The sequence below is a fragment of the Carassius auratus genome, chromosome 32, assembly GCF_003368295.1.
Source record: "Carassius auratus strain Wakin chromosome 32, ASM336829v1, whole genome shotgun sequence".
NCBI lineage: Eukaryota > Metazoa > Chordata > Actinopteri > Cypriniformes > Cyprinidae > Carassius > Carassius auratus.
Window position 1 is genome coordinate 18,410,616 of NC_039274.1, and position 25,978 is coordinate 18,436,593.

Below are 25,978 nucleotides of genomic sequence, written 5' to 3' on the forward strand. Positions count from 1 at the left end.
GAGTTAGCCTGTGGCAAATTTAATTGAATGGTTAGCTAAAAATGCATATCAGAGCGAAAACCAAGTCCTGAGGTCAAATAACTGCATGTAGACCTCAGAGACAGGATTGCAAGTCACACATCTGCAGAAGATGAAGAAATAAAAATTAAATTCTGCTGCACTGAAGATTAACGGAAGCATTTATTTTTTTGTTGTTGTTAACTATATATTTTAGCTCGTTCTGATGTGGAAACATTATTGTTGTAATTATTGTAAAAACAATCAAACAAGCAAAAAAAAAAAAAACATTATTTTTGTTGTTATAACACAGAATCACATAATCTCTCTCTCTCTCTCTCTCTCTCTCTCTCTCTCTCTCTCTATCTCTCTCTCTCTCTCTCATACACACAGTGCGCAACATCACAGGTGGGTGGATTCCGTCGTCACTGACAACCAGCCCGAAATCAAAGCATGAGGATCAGGATTACATCAGAGGCTCGTGCTGGGCTGGGTCTGTCAACTGCCCCAGGTGTGATCACTCCACGCATCCATCGCCCTGGGATATAATGAATGAATCCCACAGATGACACTTGCTTTTGGGACGGACTTCATTTGCTCTGAGTCCTGGTGAAACTCGTCCAAGGATCTGGCACGCAGAGGGAGCAGAGCTTGTACAGAAATGCCTGTGTTTTCTCCAGTTCTGACTCGTCGAGAGTTTCTTCTTCTGACCCTGATAAGTCTTGTTTTATTGCCCCGTTTGCAGTGTGCTGGATGGGTGAGTGTCCCAGATGAAATTTGCTGAATGCATATAATTTGGTGTACATCTTAGCATGCTCTCTCTCTTTCTCTCTCTCTCTCTCTCTCATTAAAGCGCAAGCAGCCACCTGGTATTGATATATTTGTTTCCGGACAGTCCAACAGATTAACCCAGAAAGGTATGAAGAGTTTTAGACTTGCACTCTTTTATTTTATTAACTGCTTGTTTTCTTAAAACACACACACACACACAAACACACACACACACACAAAGCACTTGCTTCTCTAATCAATTTTAACTAGGCTATTTGTTATTTATTATACAATTAACAAAAGCAAAAAAGGCCTCTAACACTACTTTGCTCTATTCTTTTTTATATTATATCTGTTTTTTAATTATTTATTATATGATTAAAAAAAGCTAACTGAGAATTGTTATAGCACTTGCACATCATTGCTCTTTTGTTGATTTTGATTGCTTCCATTTGTAAGTCGCTTCGGATAAACGTTTCTGCTAAATGTAAAAGTAATGTAAACATATGAGCTGTTTTGCAAGTGCTCTCAGAGTTTCTGTTTTTAATAGCTCTTGGTTCATTGGATTTGTGTGTGTGTGTGTGTGTGTGTTGTAGTTTTCACAACAGATGGCAAAGAGTGCAAGTTTCCTTTTCGTTTTGGTGGGGTGATTTATCATCATTGTATCTCTATGAACTCTCACAAAGCCTGGTAAGTTCTTACACACATCTACATTATGCATGCGTTATTTTTTTTTTACGTTGCACACAGCAATCGCAGAACAATAACCCTTAAACCACTTACAATCAAACCCAGTCTCTGGTCTTAATGCCAAAGCGATCTCAAAACCCCAAACTGCAGCTCATACCTGGACGCCTAAATCACAACCAGACTCACAAAGAATCTGCATGAAGGGAATGTGTTTGTTTACGGTTACCAATAATAGTGTTCTCTCTCAGATCCATGTTTATCTGTTTAACCAACCAACACATCAGCCGAGGAAATCCGTTCATAACCGAGCTCAGTCGTAGGTCCGATGAAGCAAAACTGGATTTTGAGGATCTGTTTGGGATGGGTTCGAATCTGGGATTTTGATAGCAAAAGACCTGCTTTGAGGCAGTTATCCCACATGAACCTGTTCAAACCAGATCTATAGTTATTATAGTAAACTAAAACCATAGAAAACTCTTTTATTGCTTGAATTGGAGAAAATTGTAGCTCAATTGGTAATTGTAAGTCGTTTTGGATAAAAGCGTCTGCTAAATGCATAAATTTAATTTTAAAATGTAATTTAATTTAAATTTAAATTTAATATCCCAAACATACTAAAGTTTTGAACAACATCACACTGAATCAGGTATATTACATTACATTTATTACATTACAATAAAATAAAATAACCTAATAAAATAAAATAAACCTTAGCTGAAAGAAATTGCAAGCTTTTCTTTACCATGTTGCTTAAACTAAAAATCAAATAAGCTAAAATTAACTAAATAAATAAATAAAAACATACAAAAAAAAATAAAAATACTGACAAAAATGTACAAATATTAATAATAATTTTTAAAAAAATCCATTAAAAACCATTCCAAAACAATTCTAGTCAAAATTGTAATGGCATCATAATAATACCAAAACAGCACTGGATTATATGATCTAATCCAGTTTCATTTTCAAGATGATATCCAATCCGAGAAATCCAATCAAATTTATTTTAAACAACTGGACCCATAACCAAGTCTTTACTTATCCAAACCCACATCCCTGTAACATCAACCCAAACTCAGAACCCAGCCCTGGATCTGATGTAACCCTAATCACCTTTACCCCACCCAAACTTAACCATTGACTCTACCACTACTCTTTCGTCATCATCTGCGCAGCTCTTTTGGTTTCCTCCTCTGTTTATTTCATAAAAACTTGAGCTGGAGTGAGAGTTATAAGGAAGAGAGATCAGGGCCGTGACGAGAGATGAAAGAGGAAGTGTGTTATTGATGTCACATCGCTGGAGCTCAACAAGTGTGTGCAGATCTCCATATGGAGCAACTCTTCTCTGAGGATTCAGTCCAGAAATCTGCAGGAGTGCTTGTGCTTGAGACATGGTGGTTCTCTTGGACCTGCTTCCAATAACTGAAAACATCTGTTCATTTTCTCCCAAACCCTCATGTTAGGATTTCTTTCTGTGGAACGCAGAATGAATATTTTGAAGAATCGTTGCACAGCTGTTTTCCATTTATCACCTATCAAGTTACCAATAATATGTATAAAATACAGTGTTGGAGAAAGTTAAAATAATGTGTTACTCCATAAATTCAGTGGGTTCATATTGGTGTTTGTGATCGTTTTAGTCTGTTTGATCTCTACTCAGGCCTCGAGTGTTTCAGATGTATGTCAGGCTCACTGGGCTTTGGGTTGGTCTTGTGTTATAGGTGCTCTCTCACACACAACTTTGACCGCGACCAGAAGTGGGGATTCTGCAGTTCTCAAGCACAACTATTTAATGGTGAGAAATCATCTCTTCCCATTAAAATTATTAAGTCAGCCGTGTTTCTGCTATGTCCTTCTGTAAAGCTAGAGCTTGCATTAGATATCTCATCTGTACTATTTGCTCCCATTTATTACCAGTCAGAGCAACCAAAAAGTAATTATCACCAATTCAATTCATAATGTGTAATGTTTAATAAAATGAAGCACAGTAAAATCTAGTTTAAAAGTAAGGGAGCTCGTTTTGCTATATGTGCATACCTGCATTTGGATCTATCATCTCTCCTGTGTCTCACTGGTACACGTCCGTCACACTCATAGAGTGCAGGAGAACTGAACAGGGTTATTTTTGCTGGTTTATAGGCCTTTAACACACACACGTATGTGTCAAAATGCCCATCTCTGCATGTCTCCTCGTAACATAGTAATTTATGTCTTAAATGAAAACAAACAGCTTTCTAATATATCTTCATTAATCAAACAACAAAAGTGAGAAACTCTCACTGCTCTTGACTAAATCACTTTTGGAACTTTAATAAGAATAAATATATATTTAACACGGTGAATAATATGCATTGTTTCTATACATGTTATAAAATAATAAAGTGTTTCTATACACTTTACAAAATGTATGTAGTATTTCTTATTTGTTTATTCTACTGTAGTTTTTGTGTCCTACTGCTCGTTATAAGCTTCTTATTCATTCGCTGACCGTTTATGGTCTTCCATTTTTTTTTTTTTTTAGATTATGAAATGTTGTATCATTTATATATAGACCTATATATAGGCATTATTCACCTTTTTTTTTTTTGCATTGCCAACAAAGACATTAACAACATAACATCTGTGGTCAACAGTGTTCATCTCACTCTGGATGGATTCATAGCAGAAAGTGTGGGTTTATCAGGATGTTTGACTTTCAGAGGGAGCTGTTTATGTTCATGAATAAATGACAGGCTTTGTTTGTGAGATGCACTCCACCAGACCTCCATGTTTACAACAGCAGATGCACAGAGTTTGTGCTCGGGTTCAAACACACTGCGTGTGCATATGCTCACGAACAGGAGCGTCATGCACTGGTTGTTTAAAAGATAACAAGTGGCTTATTTGGTTTCCTTTACAAGACTTTACAAGATATATATATATATATATTTCATTATATATATATATATAATTTCATTAATTAATTCATGAATTTGTATTAACTCTGTGAGTTTGAATGGGCAGAAATGCTTCTGTACTGTATTTAACAGCACCTCTAACTGTAATTGTGGTTAAGAGTGATGCAGACTGCATTTGTTTATGATTGTAAAATAGATATGGTCTGTGACTCAGTGACTCATTCAGCATTTGTGAAGTGAGTGAACTCAGCTGCACTCCATTAATGCTCTCCATTAATGATGATATGCAAGTTTTGCTGTATTTATCTCCTCCTCTGCTCAGGGTTTCTTCCACCGCATCGCGGCCCGAGTCTCTGTCGGCAGAAGCCGTGTTTAAATGGTGGCGTTTGTGTGACAGCTGCTCATCTGAACTCGTTTGATTGTGTTTGCCCCGATGGATTCACGGGAGCTCTGTGTGAAAAGAGTGAGTCAAACGCACACAAAGCAGAAATATTTATATAATGCATTGATAAATACAGTGTGATTATAACATTTTGGTGTGCACTTGTAGTCTACTTCAAATCTTAGAAGTGTATTTTAAAAAAATCTATACTTGCAGATAATATAATATGAAGAAATAAAAGACCACTTAAGTGACTTAAAGACAGACACTTTCAAGACAGTTTCTAAACACACTTAAGTACACTTTTTTTTTTATTATGTCAAATTAATGTACATTTTAAATCATTGTCTTAATAATCCTTTGTTGTGTTTTAAAGACGTACTTTTATATTGATGTATTGACTAACATACTAAACTACATACAAAGTACCTAATTATCATTTTAACTGTAGTCTGTTAGTCATTTTACATTTAAAGTTAACATGTTTTAAATGTACCAAAGTTAATATATTTTAAATGTTCTAAAATTACTTCATATATACATTGCAAGAAACATTTAATTCTATTGAAATTTGTATTCAATTATATTTTAGTTGATTATAAATGCTTGTCAGTACATTCATCGATACTTTAATCTTATTTCAAAGACAATATAAGCAATTACATAATGACATATAAAGAGTCTCTTAAGTCCTGCTGAAGTGGGTCAAAACACAAAGTTCAACTCATTGTATTTAACATAATTTTATAATAATCACAATTTAACACACACACACATATATATATATATATATATATATATATATATATATACACACGCACATATACAGTGCCCTTCATAAGTATTGGAACACTAAAGATAAAATTGTTCTGTTTTCTGTGGAGTCAAGAAATTGTGACGACTGGTGAAAGGACAGTCTGGAAACAATAGCGAGTTAAAGGTTTTAATGAGAAGATATGGAGATGGTACATGACGATGACGATGAGACAGCGATACTCCGAAGGGTTGGTGTAGCGGTGAGAAGTCCAGACGGTGGTGTAGAGAAGGTGAGGAATCCGGATGTTGACGGCGTGAGGCAGCAGGAGAGAGTGGCACAGGAACTGCGGGGAATAGAGCCGAAGGTAAGTGTCCGTGGCTGAGTGAACGTGCGAAGAGTGGATGAGGTGGAGATCGGCCTTGGCCTTAGTGCGGTCCCTCACCCGGAGAAGAGTCTCCCGGGCTCTGGTCCAGGTGCCGTGGCACCTCTGGACAAACGTGTGAGCGGAGGGGACCGCGACTTCAGATTCCAGACTGGGAAACGCTGGTGGCTGGTACCCTACACTACACTGAAACGGAGAGAGGCCCGTAGCTGACACTGGCAACGAATTGTGGGCGTACTCCACCATAGAGAGTTGTTGACTCCAGGAAGAAGGATTCTTGGAGACCAAATATCTCAACGTCCTCTCTAAATCTTGATTGGCTCGCTCAGATTGTCTGTTGCTTTGGGGATGATAACCCGACGACAAGCTAACTAATAATGACGCTCCTAATAATTTGCAAAACTCTTTCCAAAATTTGGATATAAACTGAGATCCCCTGTCTGAAACCATGTCTACCGGGAGGCCATGAAGCAGAAAGACGTGATCTAAAACAGTAACCGCTGTCTCCTTGGCTGTCGGTAATTTGGGCAAGGGAATGAAATGTGCCGCCTTCGAGAACCGGTCCACTACGGTCAAAAGGACGGTCATGCCATTAGAGGGCGGGAGGGCGGTAACAAAATCTAGAGCGATATGGGACCAGGGTCTCGAAGGGACAGACAGCAGTTGAAGAAGCCCATTAGGAGGTCGGTTAGATGAACCCTCTAACTAGTGGCGCCACTCCTCTAATGCTAATTTGAGCGCCAACAACTCTCTACTGCCAATGTCATAATTACGTTCGGCAGGAGATAATCGATGTGAGAAAAAAGGCTGTCAGAGGTGAGGCTAGTTGGCTGTAATTACGAATGAAACGACGATAGAAATTGGCGAACCCCAGAAACCGCTGTAGGGCCTTACAGGAATCTGGAGATGGCCAATCTATTACAGCCTTTACTTTGTCAGGGTCCATTCGTATTCCCTCAGACGACACGATATACACTAGGAAGGGGACCAGCTGTGCATGGAATACACAATTATCCGCCTTGACAAAAAGCCCATTCTCTAGTAACCTCTGGAGCACTCGTCTGACGTGTTGAACATGTTCCTGGAGAGGTGCAGAAAAAATCAGTATGTCATCCAGATAAACATATAAAAACTGATCTACCATATCTCTCAACACGTCATTCACGAGTGCTTGAAAAACCCCGGGCGAGTTGGAGAGCCCGAACAGCATCACCAAATTTTCAAAGTGCCCTCTAGGGGTGTTAAAGGCAGTTTTACATTCATCCCCCTTCCTGATGCGGACCAAATGATAAGCATTATGTAAATCCAATTTTGTGAATACAGATGCTCCCTGCAACCTCTCGGTAATCAATGCAAGGTCGCAGAGAACCATCCTTCTTACCCACAAAAAAGAACCCCGACCCCGCTGGAGAAGAGGAAGGACGGATGAACCCAGAGGCTAAGGAATCAGAAATGTGTTTCTCCATGGCCTCCCTCTCAGGAATAGAAAGAGAGTATAACTTGCCTTTAGGTGGAGATTTACCTGACACTAAGTCTATGGCACAGTCGTAGGGACGATGCGGAGGAAGAGAAGCAGCGGGACTTACTGAACACTTCCTTCAGGTCCAGATACTCAACGGGCACGTTTGGCAAAACCATGGTCTCCTTCTGAAAAACAGAAACAGGAACAACAGGACAAGCAGAAACCAGACAAGACTCATGACAACTTTCACTCCACAATGTGACCCATTCCCCACCCCATTCCACTCATGGATTATGTTTGAACAACCAGGGGTGACCTAAAACAATGGGAGCAACAGGGGAGTCCATGAGGAAAAAGGATATGGTTTCTTGATGGTTGCCAGATGTGAAGAGTGTGATGGGTTCTGTATGGTGGGTGACGTGAGGCAGTTCCTGGCCATTGAGTGCGGTGACATTGATGGGGAGAGACACAGGAAGGACAGGAATGTTCAAGTGATGTGCAAGTGAAGAATCAATGAAATTACCTTCGGCTCCGGAGTCTAGAAGGGCTTGACATTCATGATGTTGATTCTTCCACCGCAGTCTCACCGGATGGAGGGTTAATGATGTAGGTGAGGACTTCCCAGCGGAGATCCCACCCGATAGTAGCCTCAGATTTACTATCGGGCTGACTCTTTTACCGGGCAAGAGTAGTTGTTATGGTCAGAGCCTCCGCAGTATAAACATAGTCCTTGGGACCTCCGCCATTCCCTCTCTGTCCGGAACAGCCGAGCTCGACCCACCTGCATGGGCTTGTGATCATTGACAGAACCGACCGTGTTCTCTCGACTCAAGCGCCCCCTACCAGGAGAGAAGGGAGGCCTGGAAGGACTGTGTTGGCGGCCCAGATGATTAAACCTCCACCAGGTTCTGGGAAAACACAGACATCCGAATGCAAAACAACACTGAAGCCAGACGGGGGGTAAACACAATGACATAGAACAACGATCTCACAAACACAGGACGTGAGACAAGCCTTCATATAGTGGATGAGTAATGAGTGGCAGCTGTTGCTGATACAATTAACGGAGACACCCACAACTAATCAGTGCAGACGCGGAACACACAGAATTCTCCACAAAGTGTAAACAACCCGAGATCACGGTTACCAACCGTGACAGAAATCTGTAAATATGATTAAAAACAGTGGTGTAATGTAATGATGTAAAAAAACTGGTACGGTATTTAAGTATTTTTTGAGAGTATCTGTACTTTACTTGAGTTTTCATATTTCAGCCAACTTTTTCTTTTACTCCACTACATTTCCAATGCAAAATATATACTTTCTCTCCAATACATTTCCCGAAGCATATTTGTTACTTACTATAAAATAGTAAGAAGTAGGAAGAACACAGACTACAGGAAAGCAGGTTTGTCGAATCAGTGGTCTGGCATTTGCAGGTTAGACACCTAAAATTTGCCTTTGCTCATGGGGAAAAAAGAGCGCCCCGCACAAACGTGGATGATTTCATTTCCCACTCATCAGGGGTTTGCGATATACAACATCGTCTGTGATAATATGGAAAGTGTTGGTGTAATGATGTGCAATCTGACATTATCTAGGAGGCTATATCACCGAATCATACACAGAGTGCACATTAATTTATTAGTCTATTAAATGTCAAAATTCCAGGCATTCTATATTGTAGATGACAAAAATGCTTCTGTATGCTTTTTATATTAAGATAATTTCATGTAGGCCTAGAGTGCAGCTTTTCTGCGGATGCATGAACACATTAAATAACCATTTTATACAAGTTCAGTAAAACAATAAATTACTTACATTTTAGACATAATATTGCTTGTTTTTGCTCACTTTTGTTAACGAAAACAGTTCCAAACAGATCACAGCACTGTTTTGCATAAATAAGCAATTGACGGTGTTTACTTGTTAAAGTTCTGAATGAATCAGCCGTTTGAATGAATCTCAATGACTCACTCATTAACATTCACTTGCTTTCTCCTACTGGCAGTTTTAATTTCACATTTCAACTATTTTTTCCATGTTTTTATTTAATTAATATATCATTATTCAACGTTTTATGTTAATAACAAAACATGTGGCCTTTTTATACATCTGTATCTGCTGTTTAAATGAATCCATATCCCCTCTGATATACATAAACTGTGTAAATAAATGCTGATTCAGATACAGATTCCAGAAATGTTTTCATCAAACCTGCTATTACTTCAGTCTATGCTCTTCTGACTATTTTGTAGTAAGTAACAAATATACTTAGGGGAAATGTACTTGATTATGACTTTCAGGTACTTTATGCTCCACTGATAAAAAGATGAATTTTAGATTCATCTTTTTAGATCAAGACAATGACCCAAACACCCTCCCAGTTCAGTCAAGGACTTTATCAGGACAATGAAATGTAAAGTCTCCAGATTTAAATTTGACTGAATATTAATTTCACCAGCTGAAGAGGAAACTGAAGAGAGAAACTCCCCAAAACAAGCAACAGTTGGAATTGGCTGGATTAAAGGCTGAGGAAAAGCATTTCAAAGCATAAAACCAAAAGTCTGGTGATGTCTATGGGTTGCAGACTCACTGCTCTGATTGCATGCAAGGGATCTGCAACTAAATATTAGCTTTTAACATCTGCCTTAAATTCAGTTGTTCCAATATTTCTGCTCACATCAAATATGGTGGGATGAACGTTGTGTCGATGTTTCGAAAGACCTAATAATAAAATGTGACATTCTGTAGATTTGTTGCATATTCATCTTTTAATCATACTTGCATATGTCTTGACTCCACAACAGAGAAAGCAATTTTGTCTTTTCTGAATCACATGTTCGACTCCATTCAGACGTTGCTCTCTTTCATGTTTTGAAATCTCTCATTTTGTGTCTTTAGGCTGTCTGTCATCTGATATCGGTCAAGTTCTGATGGGTGTGAGGGTTTGTTCTGATGCTCTGGTTAGTGTCTGTGATTTGTTTTGTAGAGAAGTGCTACGAGCCGCTGCATCTGAAGTACTATGACATCGGAGACTCATGGGGACGGATCTACCTGCGCTCCGTAGAGCTGTGCACATGCCTCAGTGGAGGGGTGAGCTGCGAGCGTGCACGTTACACGGGTAAATGAACAACTGACATCTGATCACCTGCAGCTATAGTTGTATTCCTGCTAGACATTCTTCTTTCTGTGTATGTGTGTGTGTGTGTGTGTGTGTGTGTTTAGTGTGTTTTAGAAATCGCTGTGAAAATAACGGAGTCTGCAGGATGATCGAGGCCACTGGTGAAGAGGTGTGCGGATGTATATCTGGATATAATGGACAATACTGTAACATTAGTGAGTACAAATACACACACACACACACACATACACTCTGTGTTAATTCACAGTGTATTAACTAATGTTAACAAGCACAACTTTTGATTTTATATAATGCATTAGTAAATATTGAAATTATTTGTCTAAGATTAATGAATGCTGTAGAAGTATTTTTCATGCTTAGTTCATGTTAACTAAAGTAGTTGAGTAATGTATTGTGTGTGTGTGTGTGTGTGTGTGTGTGTGTGTCATCAGACCCAGAAGAGCAGTGTTACCGTGACTCAGGCTCTCAGTACCGCGGTGTGGCCAATGTCACGGTCTCGGGCTCGTCTTGTCTGCCGTGGAACTCAGATCTGCTGTTCTCTGAGCTGACGGTGGAGACGGTGGAGAGCGCCACCCACAGGGGCCTCGGGGAACACGCCTTCTGCAGGTGACTGCTTGTCTCCTCATGCCTGCTCGTGTGCATGACCGGCAGCTTTTACTCGGGAACTGAAACCAGTTTGAAACAGTCAAATAATTTGACACGCTTTCACTTCCCTATGTAACTGGATATATGAGCTTCCCTCAATAAAACAGGTGAAAAAATCCCAAAGACGTATCTAGAGACCAGAAGATCACAAGTATTGTGGTACATCAAGTTAAATGAAATAAATAAAAAAATATCAAAATACCCGAATAAACAGCTGAAATAAATAAAATATCTTAATCGCTTGGAGTACAGTTACTATGTATTTAAACAATATACAATATTAATAATTAAATATAAATACATTATTACATCATTAATTCAAACAGTGTGCAGTAACTTATTGTAATTCTATAGTTAAATGAGAAACAAATAATGTTATACATTTTATGTGTGTGTGTGTGTGTACAGTTTCTACAGTATAAAAACCATTACACCTATGAGATGTCCCCACTTTTCACAAAAACAAACATGTGTGTTTGTGCATGTATATACAGGAATAGTGTGTCTGTGGTGTTTTTCTATTATCTTGTGATTGTCATCTTGTGCTGAGATGTCTGAGATGTTTCCTTGATTTGGCAGGAATCCTGATCAAGATAAGCTGCCGTGGTGTTACACGATGACGGGGCGAGCCGTTTCGTGGGAGTACTGCAACATCAAGCCCTGCTCCAAACCAGTGTGTCAGTGAAACCACACACAAACACAGCAGATCCTGAGCTTCTCCAGAACAATCCCCATGACTCACAACTGTATTAAACAAGAAACAATAGCCATAACCTTTCCCAAAAAGTTCTCTAGAAATCCTACAGACTCTCTCAGGCGTGGGAAGAGAAAATCTCAACCAGCGTCGCCTGAAGCGCTAGATTTTATTGGTTGTGAGCGTTTGACATCATGTGCCTGGAATGCCATGAAGATTGAGTTTATTAATCATGTTCAGAGACGCTGCGGCACAGTGTCACATCTTCACTCTTACTGCTTATACATCTGGTGTACATTCAAAACTTTAAATTAATAATTTTTATACAGCAAGCATGCATGAAATTGATCAAAAGTGACAGTAAAGACATTTTGTAATATTACAAAAGATTTCTCTTTCAAATAAATGCTGTTCTTTTAAACTACAGCAAATAATGTATTTATTTATTTGATTTAATCTGGTGTTTATTTGTTTATTTAAATCAGTTATTTATTTTGATCAATTCTATTTTATTCATTTTAATGTCATTTTTATTATTGTATTTTTTTATTTGCATTAAATATTTGCTTAAAATTTTTATTTTTATGTAATTATCAGTTACATATTTTAATTATTAATTTATTTATGCTGAAAAAATTGGACATTGACACATTACAGTAAATCACTGCTGTTCAGTTATAGCAGACAGATAAAACAACTCAAATACAAGGACTGTACTTTTTGTTGCATTTTATTTTAAGTGATATAATTCTTCATTGGCTTCAATCAGAATTATTATAATTGAAAATTATCTCTGTTGTTTCGGTCAGCTGGCCACAGAAGTCCCACCGTGGCCCCACGGCCGTTCCACAGTCCCACTAAGACCCCCTCCTGCGGAAAGCGACAGGAGAAGCGGATCAGTCGGGGTCGTATCCTGGGTGGGACGTCTGCATTGCCCGGTGCTCACCCCTGGATGGCAGCGCTGTACATCGCAGATGAGTTTTGTGCGGGAACGCTGGTCTCCTCCTGCTGGATCGTTTCGGCCGCTCACTGCTTCCTGAGCAAGTATGTGTATATCTGTGCGCTTCATGCATTTCTACAGAGTTCTAGCTTCAGTCTAACTCCATACATCTATATAACAGTTAACCTGTCTTTCTCAGTCCATTAAATTCACAGATACGGGTTGTTCTCGGCCAGCACTCTTTCAACGACACCGGTCCCAACACCAGGACCTTCGCTGTTCAGGACTATATTTTGTACCCGCAGTACACCCAGTTTGAGCCGACCTTAAATGATATTGGTGAGTTTGGACTCCAAAACCAGAAAATATAACAGCTACTGCTATAAACTTAAATCAGGGAACTACTTAATGTAGTTACTTGGGAACTACTTAATGTTCCCAACACCAGGACCTTCGCTGTTCAGGACTATATTTTGTACCCGGAGTACATCCAGTTTGTGCCGACCTTAAATGATATTGGTGAGTTTGGACTCCAAAAAAAAAAGAAAATATAACAGCTACTGCTTTAAACTTAAATCAGAGAACTACTTAATGTGCTTTATATTGAAGTTCAATTAAAGAGTTCTTGTCCAATTTGCATTCCTGTACAATTCAGTAGTTAACTTACATATACAACTTACAGATAAAAAGATACAACAATTTTTTGGCGGAGGTTCTAGGTGACCTACCCCAAGAGGTAGTTGACTTCACTTCCGCGAGATCACCATTTATAAGACATGCTTATGCCTTGAAGTTGAACCTGTTCATTTAGAAGACCACCAGGATACCTGATCAGGTCATGTTTTTCTTTTGGCACAAAAAATTGGAGCCCTCCACCTTTAAAGTCTATTTTGCTGTGATTGCTGCGAACCATGACCCCATAAATCCTCCACAGTCCTCCTCTATAACCTCTGGGGACTTGTCTCTGATGCTCAGAGCACTACAGCCGGGCTCATTTGAGCCTTTGTAGTCAGTTGAGCTGAAGTTTCTATCAATGAATACTCTGCTGGACTTCATAAGAGGTAAGGGAAGTGAACGCATTTTCGAGGGGACAATATATGCCTAGAGTTTGGGCCGGCTCTGTCACCGAGGTCGACAGAAGGGGAAGGCCGTCTCTAAGCAGAGGATGGACCACTGGATTGTGGATGTCATTGCCCTGGCTTATCAGGTACAGGGTGTGTTCTGTCTGGCATGCGTTGCACCTGCTGCCTTTTAATGCTAACTCTGTGATCAGCAGCAGCTGGATGCAATCATCATATGCCAATGTGCACTGGCTCATTTTAGTTACACTCGAAGTGGATTGGTCTCTCGAAGCAAGATCCCAATTCGTCAGTCACTGATGTGATGTCTCCGTTCCCTCTTTCAGGGAACGAGGGTTCCCTTTCAGTCAGTCATGTTCTACGTAACGTCAGAAAGAGACTGACGAATGGGATCTCGCCCGAGAGCCCAATCACATTTGAGTGGTTACAAAATGAGCCAATGGTACACAGAGTACCTTGGTCTGCAGAATTTGCATCGCGAGTTCCGCCCCACCAGCCTTTTCTATTAAGCTAATAGAATAACGGGCTGAATTAGCATCTTTTTAAATATGTCATTTTGCCCATGTGTGTTTCTGGGTACGGTCAATATATCACTCCTAGTGACAGCCACGATCGCTGTGTGACGTGTCTAGGCTTTCAGCGCGCTGAGACTAGGTTTGTGGATGGCTCATGTTCTCATTGTGGGGACATGACCTTCTCGGCATTAAGATCGAGTCTCGTTTACCTTAAAAGGTATAGAGTCACCTCTGCCACACCCCATTCTAGCTCCTCTTCTCGTAAGAGGGCTACTTCGGCTGATGGCCAGGGTGATCTGAGGGTTGCTGAGTGGGCTTCCCCAATGAGCCAGCCTCCTTGGGCTACACCCCCCTCTCAAACGCCACAGCCGGTTAAGTTTACAGATGAGTTTGCTGGACCCTCTCAGGCACCTGAAATCTCATTCAGGGCTCGTGAGGATGACCTTTTGTCGATTGCTGCATCATAAGGCGGGCTTGAGTCCTCGGGAGATGAGGATTTGGCTACGTTGCCCCCTTTGGGAGTGCCAGTGTTGCCCGAATCTGATCCTGAGCTAACGGCCGTGCTTTCCCAGGCAGCTAAGAGCATCAGGCTTGAGTGGAATCCTCCACCCTGTACCGAGCGCTCGAGGGTGGATGATTGGTTTCTGAGGGCTGCTCGTGCTGATCGCCAGCACCCCCCACTGGTTGCTTTTTTCCCGGAAGTGCACAAAGAAGTGACCAGTTCATGGAAGGCACCTTTATCTGCCCGAAACCATTCTGGTACTTCCTCCACCTTCACTGCCCTCGATGGCGGAGCGACCAAGGGGTATGCTGGGATCTCCCCAGTGATGCGTTCTGTTCTGCAACTGTGTCCGCAGAGCGCCTCTGCATGGCGTGGTGGTCCCAAGCTGCCCTCCAAGGCCTGTATTCTGCCACCGCCGCATCCGTCTCAGCCTGCTCATTGCCAAGGGTGCCCCCCTGTGGTCTCCTCCTCTCCCGCATGCTACTTGGAGTCAGACGAGTGCCCACACTCAGCCCCCACTAAGGGACGCTACGCCTCCCATGCAGGGGCTGTCTGCTATACCTTGCTGCCCCACTGTGGGTATGCCTGTATTTCCCTTGACCCTGCTGGACTGGTTTCTGGGAGCCTGGCTAGAGCTCCCAAGACAATCCCGCTGGCTTATCTGAATGATCAGGCTCGGCTACGCGATTCAGTTCACCCTGCGTCCCCCCAGGTTTCGATGGTGGGCAAAGATGCTCCTGTCATGTGTGCAGAGCTCGTGACCTGTCTGGCAAATGGCACGATAGAGCTGGTACCTCCAGCCGACATGAATTCTGGCTTTTACAGCCCGTACTTCATAGTACCTAAGAAAACAGGTGGGTCATGGTCAATCTTGGACATGCGTGCCTTGAACAGAGCTCTTCACAGACATCCGTTCAAGATGCTAACGTCCAAGCGCATTTTCAAATGCATGTGTCCATTGGATTGGTTTGCAGCAATCGACCTGAAGGACGCATACTTTCATGTCTTCATTCTCCCTCGACACAGACTATTTCTTCAGTTTGCTTTCAAGAGGTAGGCATTTCAGTACAAGGTTCTCTCATTCAGGTTCGCCCTATCTTCCCGTGTCTTTACGAAAGTCACGGAGGGAGCCCTGGCTCCTCTCAGGGAACAAGATGTCCATATCCTAAACTATCTTGATGACTGGCTGATTCTAGCTCACTCTCGAGCGATGTTGCGCGAGCACAAGGATCTGATGCTCAGACACCTTGCCCTGCTGGGTCTTCAGGTCAACTGGGAAAAGAGCAAACTATCCCCTGTGCAGAGGATCTCTTTTCTCTGTATGGAAATAGACTCGAACGCCATGTTCCGCGGCTTACGAACGAGTATGCGCAGTCACTGCTGAATTGCCTGAGACAATTTGAGGGAAAGAGAGTGGTTCCACTGAAACTGTTTCAGAGGCTCTTGGGGCATATGGCATCTGCAGCAGGAGTCATACCGCTCGGGTTACTCCATATGAGACTGCTTCAGCACTGGCTTCACGACCGAGTCCTGAGATGGGAATGGCAACAGGCCACGCTCCGAATGATCGTCACTCGGCCCTGCTTCCAAACCTTCAGCCCATGGTTGGACCTCTCGCTTCTACGGGCTAGCGTTCCCCTAAAACCTGTGTCCAGACATGTTGTAGTGTCAACAGATGCCTCTGCCACGGGCTGGGTGTCATGTGTAACGGGCATGCTGCGTCAGGCTCCTGGACGGGACCCTGACTTCAGTGGCATGTCAACTGCCTCGAGTTGCTAGCAGTATGGCTTGCTCTGCACTGCCGTCAGGGCGGTCTATGCTCCAAATGCATGTTGCAACTCGCTCACCATCTCCTATTGTGGAGTCAGAAGCATCTGAGGTCGCTTCATGCCATTGACATCCCTGGCAGGCTTAGTCATGCAGCCGACAAGCTCTCACGGCAGCAGTCTCGCCCTGGGGAATGGAGACTCCACCCCCAGTTGGTTCAGCTGATTTGGGAATGCTTCGAAAACATTCAGGTGGAACTGTTTGCCTGTCCAGAAAATTCCCACTGCCAGTTGTTTTACTCCATGACCAAGGGAACCCTTGGCACGGACGCTCTGGCACACAGCTGGCTGCTGGGTCTGCGCAAGTATGCGTTTCCCCCAGTGAGCCTGCTTGGACAGATGTTGTGCAAGGTCAGGGAGGACGTGGAGCGGGTCCTAATGGTTGCACCTTTTTGGCCCAGCCGGACCTGGTTCCCCGAACTTGTACTCCTCGCGACAGCCCCTCCCTGGCCAATTCCTCTGAGGAAAGACCTTCTTTCTCAGAGATTGGGCACCGTCTGGTGCCCACGTCCCAATCTTTGGAACCAAATCTTTGAAACTTAGTGGGTTCTGGAGGGGTCACAGAAGGTTTAGGTACCTTGCCGCCTCAGGTGGTAGCTACTATCACTTCAGCTAGAGCCGTGTCCACCAGACACGCCTATGCTTTGAAGTGGAACTTCTTCATCACTTGTTGTTCTTCACATCGTGAGGACCCATGGAAATGCCCGATCGGGTCAGTGCTTTCCTTTCTTCAGGAAGGGTTGGAACGAAGGCTGTCTCCTTCCACCCTGAAGGTCTATGTGGCTGCCTTTTCGGCTTACCCTGACCCTGTTAAGGTAAGTCTCTTGGGAAGCATGATCTGATCATCAGGTTTCTGAGAGGAGCCAGGAGGCTCAATCTGCCTCGCCCTCAGTAAGTCTCCTCCTGGGACCTCGCAGTGGTTCTATCGGCACTGCAGAGGGCTCACTTTGAACCCTTGCTCTCAGTAGAGATAAAGTTTCTATCATTTAAAACTGTGCTCCTGACAGCTTTGGCTTCGGTGAAGAGGGTCGGGGACCTGCAAGCATTTTCGGTTGACGAAGCGTGCCTGGAGTTCTGGCTGGCCAACTCTCATGTTGTCTTGAGACCCCGGCCTGGGTACATGCCCAAAGTTCCCACCACTCCTTTTAGGGATCTTGTGGTTAACTTGCAAGTATTGACCCTGGAGGAGGCAGACCCAGCCCTGGCGCTGCTCTGTCCAGTATGTGCACTCTGCACTTACATAGACAGAACTCAGTGCCTTAGGACCTCAGGCCAGTTTCCAAGCAGAGGTTATCCCACTGGATAGTGGATGCAGGCTTAAGACCTGCCATGCCTCCTAGGGGTGAGAGCTCACTCAACTAGGAGTGTAGCTTCCTCCTGGTTGCTGGCGCATGGCGTCTCGCTAACAGACATCTGTAGAGCTGCGGGCTGGGTGACACCTAACACATTTTCGAGATTTTATAATCTTCCTGGGTACTCACCCCTTCGGGTCAGTAAGGACCTGAACGGTGTAAATCCGCTTGCTGCGTCATTCCACTCCACGGACTGGATGCGTGCGCTATTCCCCTCAGGTGAGTTTCTCAGTTCAGAACCCTGGGTTCCTCCTGCATTCCCTTTGGTCAGCCCTGTGTGGGACTAGGTGCCTCCATGTGTTGTGATTCCCCTTTCTGGGCAATCCCATGTGTGTATTTCCACAGTAATTCTCTTCATAGCATGTGTCTTTCCCTTGGCAAGCCCCTTGCCAGCTCTGTCTTTGAAACTTCCACCCTGCAGGCTGGGTACCTCAGAGCTCATGTGTATCACCACATTTGGTTTACACTTGCCTTTGTAAGTCCTCCTACGAGCAGGCAGCCTGCTAGCATACGTCCAGCTGGAATATGCTACCCAGTGTATTCTGTGTTAGCTATAGGCCCTCGCTCATGCTGGCCTCATGACAGGGTGCTATCACTCACATGGTCACTGGAAGACAGCATTTTGTAAGGGACCCCATTCGTCAGTCTCTTTCTGACATAATGTAGAACGTTACCGACTGAAAGGGAATGTTTCGGTTCAGTATGTAACCCTCGTTCCCGGAAGGAGGGAACGGAGATGTTACGTCCCCTTACCACATTGCTGTAGCGCTGAATGGACTACATTCCCTTTTTAGACAAGTTCTGTAATAAATAGATTTTAGGCTAAATTGGCAACACTGTTACACATGTATTTATTTATCTATTATAATTTATTATTTTTGTAAATTTTATTTTAAAATGCATTTTTACTTTTGCCTGTTAATTGCTAGAAAAATGTAAAATCACAATACTATACATTTTAAACAAACTGCAATATAATCAAAACAGCTCATATAAAAATGAAGTTTGAGTTTCTTATTGTTATGCAACCTCATTTCATTGAACTTGTAATGAACTTTATTCACAGAATTGCAAATTGTTTCAGGCCATGTTTTGTACCTTATTCAAAAAATTTCCCTGGTGTGTTCAGATGTGGGTGTCTGCAACACGGTAGATTGAAACAAGACAACACATTATGTGCAAATGTGCTTTTTCAACCTTCTCAGGAAATCTATGTAACACACACACACACACACACACAGACATGTGGGCCGGTGTGTAACAGACACGCTTTAACAGGCTGAACAGCAGCACTTGTGTAGTAGCATAAAGTACTGTATGTGTTTTGATTGTAATAGCTGCTGTTTTTGCAGCTCTAGTGAAGCTGAAGAAGGTGGAGAGACGCTGCGCTCTGAAGACGCCCTTCATCAGGCCTATCTGTCTGCCGGGGAGAGATGTGACATTCCCTGATCACTCCGGCTGTAAGATCTCAGGCTGGGGTCACATGCATGAGAGTGAGTACACCATCATACACAATTTTAAAATTAGGTAGCTACCTAACCTAAGCCAATTTTTTTATACATTTTGCAAAGAATCTAAAGGTACAAAAAATGTCCCACCCTGACATATACATATATATTAGACACACACACACTTATAGATAGACAGACAAATTTAAAGGTACAGGTTGTAGGACCTGCCACTAGAGGGCACACTACCAAAACAATAACAATCTCGTGGTTTGATGATGCTAAGAAGGAGCATGGAATGCTAGGATTTGTTGTCTTATACCCAACCGCTGACGGCCATCATGGATTTAAAACAAGTTCAACGATTTGCACAAGTAGATTACATACAAAGTCAATGCAAAAACGTGATCAGACTATGGATCAGACGCGTCCTCGCGTTGGAGGCGATGAGACGCGATGCCCCACGTTTGGTGTGTATGCCCCATTATACTAATCTTGTTGATCGTTATACTAGCATATGTTTTCTGTAAAGATGCAAATAAAAAAACTCACCTGTTTATTTTGATATGAAATACATTACCGTAATGTAAGTTTGATTTTCCCTTTGTAAAGTACATTGCATGTGCTTTAGTGTGTTAGTAACACATTAAAATAAGTGTACCGTTTTAAAACATAATATATATATATATATATATATATATATATATATATATATATATATATATATATATATATATATATATATATAAAATATTTAAATTGAACTTTAAAACTTAATTTAACATTTTACAAAGTTTACTCAGAAGTGCAATAAGAAACAGTCATGGAAGTGTTTAAGTGGCTATTAAATTCATAGTATATTTTCTACACAGTTTTCTGTAGATATTTGTAAGGTCTGAAGTACACTACAAGTGCACATTCAATGTTCAATGCTGTTAAGTGCACTTGTTTTTTTAGAATCACAGACAAATGCTCAGAGAATATATATATTTATATATTAGGGGTGTAACGATACGCGTATTCGTATTGAACCGTTCGGTACGACGCTTTCGGTTCGGTACGCGGTACGCATTATGTATACCGAACGGTTCGTTGGAGTATTTAATTATATTTGAAAAAAAAAAGAAAAAAAAGAGAGAGAGAAATATAATGATATGCGTTCAACAAGGTAGCCCAATAACCCAAACAACGTAACAGGCAACGCCCCTGACACTCCCGAAGAAGAAAAAAACACCATCTTATATGTTTATGTTAGGCTACTCAGCAGGCGCTCGCTCACTCAGTACGCGCTGAAGGCTCGTTGCAAAATAGCCAATGCGTTTAACAGACTAGAAATGAGAAGATCCTCCAATAACCAACAGGTCTGGTGTTTGGGTGCACTTTGGATTCCCTTTAAGCTATAATGGTGATGGCAAGAGAGTGGTGGATAAAAAAACAACGGTATGTCGCATCTGCAACATGACAGGGTACACCAGCGGGAATACAAAAAAAAAAAAAAAAAACACCAGCGGGAATATCTGGGATATATGCGTCAGTACTATCTGGGAAAAGACGAAAAAAAAGGAGAAACATGAACCAAACTATCCCTGCAGCATTTAGACACTATAGCTTACAGGGAATCCAACCCAAACACCAGACCTGTTGGTTATTTTAGGATCTTATATTTCTGGTCTGTTAAATGCATTCGACATTTTGCAACGAGCCTTCAGCCCGTGCTGAGTGAGCGAGCGCCTTAGGGGCCGTTCACATATCGTGCCTAAAAACGCATGGAAAACGCTAAGCGCGTCTTTCTCCTCCTTTCCAAAGCGCTCGGGCAGAAGCGCTCATGAGGCGTCTGTCTTTGCTAAGCAACAATGACGTGCTCTCTCCATGAGACGCGGAAATTTCAGCGAAGGATAAATGGATTTGCAGCTCTAAAAATCGCTTGCAGTAGCTCTGCTACTAAATTTATTTCAAAATTGCAATCCATATACAACTATGATCAGCTGATCCTTCATCTTGGCTGAGCTCTCAACGTTGTTACGGGAAAGGATGAAGCTGATTGGTTGGTTCTTGTCACATGACCCGCGGTGCGCTTGCGGCATTCTGAAAAGTTGAGATGTTTTTACATTTTGCTGTATCTAAAACGTATCGAACCGAACCGAACCGAACCGTGACATCAGTGTATCGTATCGAACCGAACCGTGAATTTTGTGAACCGTTACACCCCTAATATATATATATATATATATATATATATATATATATGTGTGTGTGTGTGTGCGTGTGTGTGTGTGTGTGTGTGTGTGTATAAACAGTTGAACAACAGAGCTATTCTGTAATAATGTGCACACAAATGCATTGTTTTTAGAGGCGGACTCATACTCTAACCTGATGGAGGGAGTGGTGAACATCATCCCGTTCGATCAGTGCTCGTCTCCAGACGTCTACGGGTCAGACGTCAGGTCAGGGATGCTGTGTGCAGGAAGTGAGTCCTTTGTGGATGCCTGTCAGGTCAGACACCAAAACAACCGACCAACAGATCATGTGTCCTGATTTTATTTATTGGATTGCAGATTTGGATTTTATATGACATGGGTCTAATTATGTTACCTGTTATTATACATACATTATCACTGAATACTTCAATATCAGTATAACTTTACAATTACGTACAGTTTTTTACTGTTTATGTACATTTAAATTATTTTATATTACATTATATTACATTTAGTAATTTAGCAGGCACTTATATCCAAAGCAACTTGCAAATGAGGACAATGGAAGCAATCAAAAACAACAAAAGAGCAATGATATACACTCCTGAACAAAATCTTAAGACCATGGGATGCATCGCAAGTTTTACACATTTTGCACTAGTGGATCATAACCGGGTTGTAAGTGCTGCTTCAAAATGCCAAAATAAAAACAGGATCAAGAGACAAAAAATAGAGAGTAGGCAATTTATTGAAAACTGCATTTAAAGTCTAACAGTCTGTTCATCAGCTGATCAAAAGTTTAAGACCATAGGCCAAAAATAAACTCACAACAGAACTAAAATTGTCAAAAAAGGACTCCTTAGTCAGTAGCCCCACCGTTCTTGTTGATCACTTCAAACACTCGTTTCAGCATGCTTGATGCGACTTTTTCCAGGAGGCTGGTGGGAACGTTGAACTTCCCTTGCCATCCATCCCCAAATGTTCTCAATGGGATTTAAATCAGGGTAACACGCAGGATGGTCCAAAAGAGCAACGTTATTCTCCTGGAAGAAGTCCTTCGTCAGGCGGGAGTTGTGAATTGCAGCGTTGTCCTGTTGAAAGACCCAGTCATTACCTCACAGACGGGGCCCCTCGGTCAAGAGGGATGCCCGCTGCAACAGATCCACATAGTCAGTCACCGTTTGACGCCCCTCAACAACCTGAAGCTCCATTTTCCCATTGAAGGAAAAAGCACCCCAGATCATGATGGAGCCTCTTCCGCTGTGCAACATCTCAGGTGCGATCTCCTTGTCATGCCAGTAACTTTGGAAGTCATCAGGACCATCCAGATTAACTTTTTTCTCATCAGAGAATAAAACTTTCTTCCACCTTTCAATGTCCCATGTTTGGTGCTCCCTTGCAAATTCCAAATGGGCAAGTTTGTGTTGTGGGAGGAGACGTGGTCTTTGAAGACGTTTTTTGTTCTTGAAGCCCTTCTCTAGCAGATGACATCTTATGGTTATTGGGCTGCAGTCAGCATCAGTAAGGGCCTTAATTTGGGTCGAGGATCGACCTGTGTCTTCATGGACAACCCGTCGGATCCTGCGGCTCAGTGCAGGTGAAATCTTTTTGGGTCTACCGCTTGACTTTTTTTTGTCCCATAACTATTCAGGATTTTTTAAGAAATGCAAAATGACAGTCTTACTGCATCCAACCTCGGCAGCGATGGCGCGTTGTGTGAGACCTTGCTCAACAGCTCAACAATCCTGCCACGTTTAAAGAGAGAAAGCCTTTTTGCCTTTGCCATCAGGAGATCTTGACAGTATGACTGCTTGAAAAACAATGACATGAAAGCCATATTTTTGTGCAGATTTGACCTTTTTATGACTATGGTCTTAAACTTTTGATCAGCTGATGAACAGCCTGTTTGACTTTAAATGCAGTTTTCAATAAATTGCCTACTCTCTATTTTTTGTCTCTTGCTCCTGTTTCTTCTTTTGGCATTTTGAAGCAGCACTTACAACCCGGTTATGATCCACTAGTGCGAAATGTGTAAAATTTGCAAGCATCCCCTGGTCTTAAGATTTTGTTCAGGAGTGTATAAGTGCTTTTATAATTGTATAATAAATTAAAAGAAAATGGATAAGCATGCAAAAAGATTAGAAAGGTAGTTAGATTTTTTTAAGAATAGAATTAGAATAATGAGTGTTAAAGTTAGAGGGTCAAATAAAGATGGAAGAGATGTGTTTTAAGCCGATTCTTGAAGATGGCTAAGGACTCAGCTGCTCGGATTGAGTTGGGAAGGTCATTCCACCAGGAGGGAACATTTAATTTAAAAGTCCGTAAAAGTGACTTTGTGCTTCTTTGGGATGGTACAATCAAGCGATGTTCACTTGCAGAACGCAAGCTTCTAGAGGCACAAAAGTCTGAAGTAACAAATTTAGGTAAATGGGTGCAGAGCCAGTGGTGTTGTATGCAAACATCAATGCCTTCAATTTTATGCGAGCAGCTATTTTTAGCCAGTGCAAATTAGGAGTTATGGTTGATGAGCCTAACTTGATGGTGAAATTTTGATGAAACGATGGGTTTGCTGGAATCACAAGCAGTTCTGTCTTGGGAAGGTTGAGTTGAAGGTGATGAGAGGTAAAGTTGAGTGTCATCAGCATAGCAGTGGTATGAAAAGCCATGTTTCTGAATCACAGAAGCTAATGATGCCATGTAGACAGAGAAGAGAAGTTGTCCAAATACTGAACCCTGAGGCATTTAACCCATCCACACACACAGCAGTGAACACACACACTGTGAACACACACCCGAATCAGTGGGCAGCCATTTATGCTGCGGTGCCCGAGGAGCAGTTGGGGGTTCAGTGCCTTGCTTTGTCCACTTGATCCTATTAAATCTCATGAACAGTGAACTGAAGGAAAGAAGCACCACCATGGAGCATCATTGAATAAAATGGTGCTGTTAATAGTGGCCAATGTGTTTTAGAGAAAAAAAAAATAAAAATTTCATAATGATATTTCCCCCTATTATTACCCAATGAAAGGTTAAATTTTTGTGATATTTTTTTAAATAAAAGATCAGAACCTAGCAATGCAGATACATTTTCACAGCCTTTGATCATATTTACAAAGTGCAGATATTTGTGGCCATGACTGTGTAATACAAATATAAAACTAATTGCAACTTTTTATCTAAAAATTCTGACTTTTTTTTCTCAGAATTTTGAGATAAAGAAAAACTTTTGAGAGAAAAAAGTTGCTATTACTTTTTTGTATTTTTGATTCAGTGGCAGAAACAGGCTTCCGCAGATAACAGTATTACAGTACAGTAATGTAATTGTTGGTAGTGTGTGAACCGATGGTTTGATGAGTGTGTTTGATTTGTTCAGGGTGACTCGGGCGGTCCGTTGGCGTGCGACTGTGACGGTGTGAGTTGCCTCTACGGGATCATCAGCTGGGGAGACGGATGCGGACGCTCGGGAAAACCGGGCGTTTACACCCTTGTGCCCAAATATTCAGATTGGATCAACAGCGTTGTCAAAAAATCCAGAAAAACAACAGTGAACAGAACAACCATAGACATTTGTACTGGCAGCCAGTGCCAAAGATGAACCATAAAACACAACTGTGACTTTATTATTAGTGTATTCATGAGCGTTTTCTGTTCCGGTGTTCATGCTAATATTAAATACCAATCAGCGTGTTTTATTGCTATTGTATTTATGTTAACAAGCAATATGGTGACATTTACACTTGGAATAGAAAGTGTTATGTAAAGTCTCATGTATTATTTTTATTATATATTTTTTTCTTGCATATAGATACTGTACATTTTGAGTAGAATATTGCTGTAAATTTTTTGACAGTGTTTAAGTGAATCTCATATTGGAAAGGTCATGGTCTGCACAGAAACTCATGAAAGTCAATGGAACGATGTAGATTCACTGCAACGGCTTGCTGTTAAATCACAGTTTTTAGTTATTTATTCCAGTATAAATTATGAGCATAAACTAAGTGTTTTGTCTTCTCCACTGACTTCCATTCAAACAGGTCTCTGTGCTGAATTTCTATTTTTCTGACATAGTTGGCACATATATGTATCATTTCATCACAGAATTTACATAAATTAAGTCTTTTTTGGGGGGATATGTAGGCTGTAATGCATTGTGATTCTGTTATGTAATTCAGTATTCATGTAATCATTATCGAAAATTGTTTCTATTAGATTGTTATAACTGTAATATAGTAATGGAAATTATCCTTTTTTATCGCTTGTATTGTATTTAAAGGACATTTAAAAAAAAAAAAAAAA

At 41.5% G+C, this 25,978-nt stretch overlaps 1 protein-coding gene across 2 annotated transcripts; it reads left to right on the forward strand.

Annotated features, from left to right (window-relative positions):
- The first annotated feature begins 415 nt into the window (after positions 1-415).
- hgfac (HGF activator) lies at positions 416-25,457 on the forward strand. 2 transcript variants are annotated; one of them, XM_026215776.1, is made up of 14 exons: positions 416-754; positions 851-914; positions 1,365-1,458; positions 3,180-3,253; positions 4,678-4,818; positions 10,331-10,462; positions 10,567-10,677; positions 10,915-11,089; positions 11,708-11,805; positions 12,632-12,866; positions 12,962-13,101; positions 19,389-19,529; positions 21,835-21,977; positions 25,056-25,457. In XM_026215776.1, exons 1-14 carry the CDS (start codon positions 659-661, stop codon positions 25,275-25,277), a joined length of 1,866 nt encoding a protein of 621 aa, XP_026071561.1. In that variant the 5' UTR covers positions 416-658; the 3' UTR covers positions 25,278-25,457. The 2 variants fall into 2 exon arrangements, with proteins under 2 accessions (XP_026071561.1, XP_026071562.1); XM_026215777.1 differs by having other exon boundaries at positions 21,835-21,951; positions 25,056-25,175.
- The last annotated feature ends 521 nt before the right edge of the window (positions 25,458-25,978 follow it).

Coding starts and splice junctions, on each gene's coding strand:
- hgfac (XM_026215776.1), top strand. CDS start 659: ATGCCTGTGTTTTCTCCAGTTCTGACTCGTCGAGAGTTTCTTCTTCTG. Junction 755..850: donor GTTTGCAGTGTGCTGGATGG/GTGAGTGTCCCA, acceptor CTCTCATTAAAG/CGCAAGCAGCCACCTGGTAT. Junction 4,819..10,330: donor GGGAGCTCTGTGTGAAAAGA/GTGAGTCAAACG, acceptor TTTGTTTTGTAG/AGAAGTGCTACGAGCCGCTG.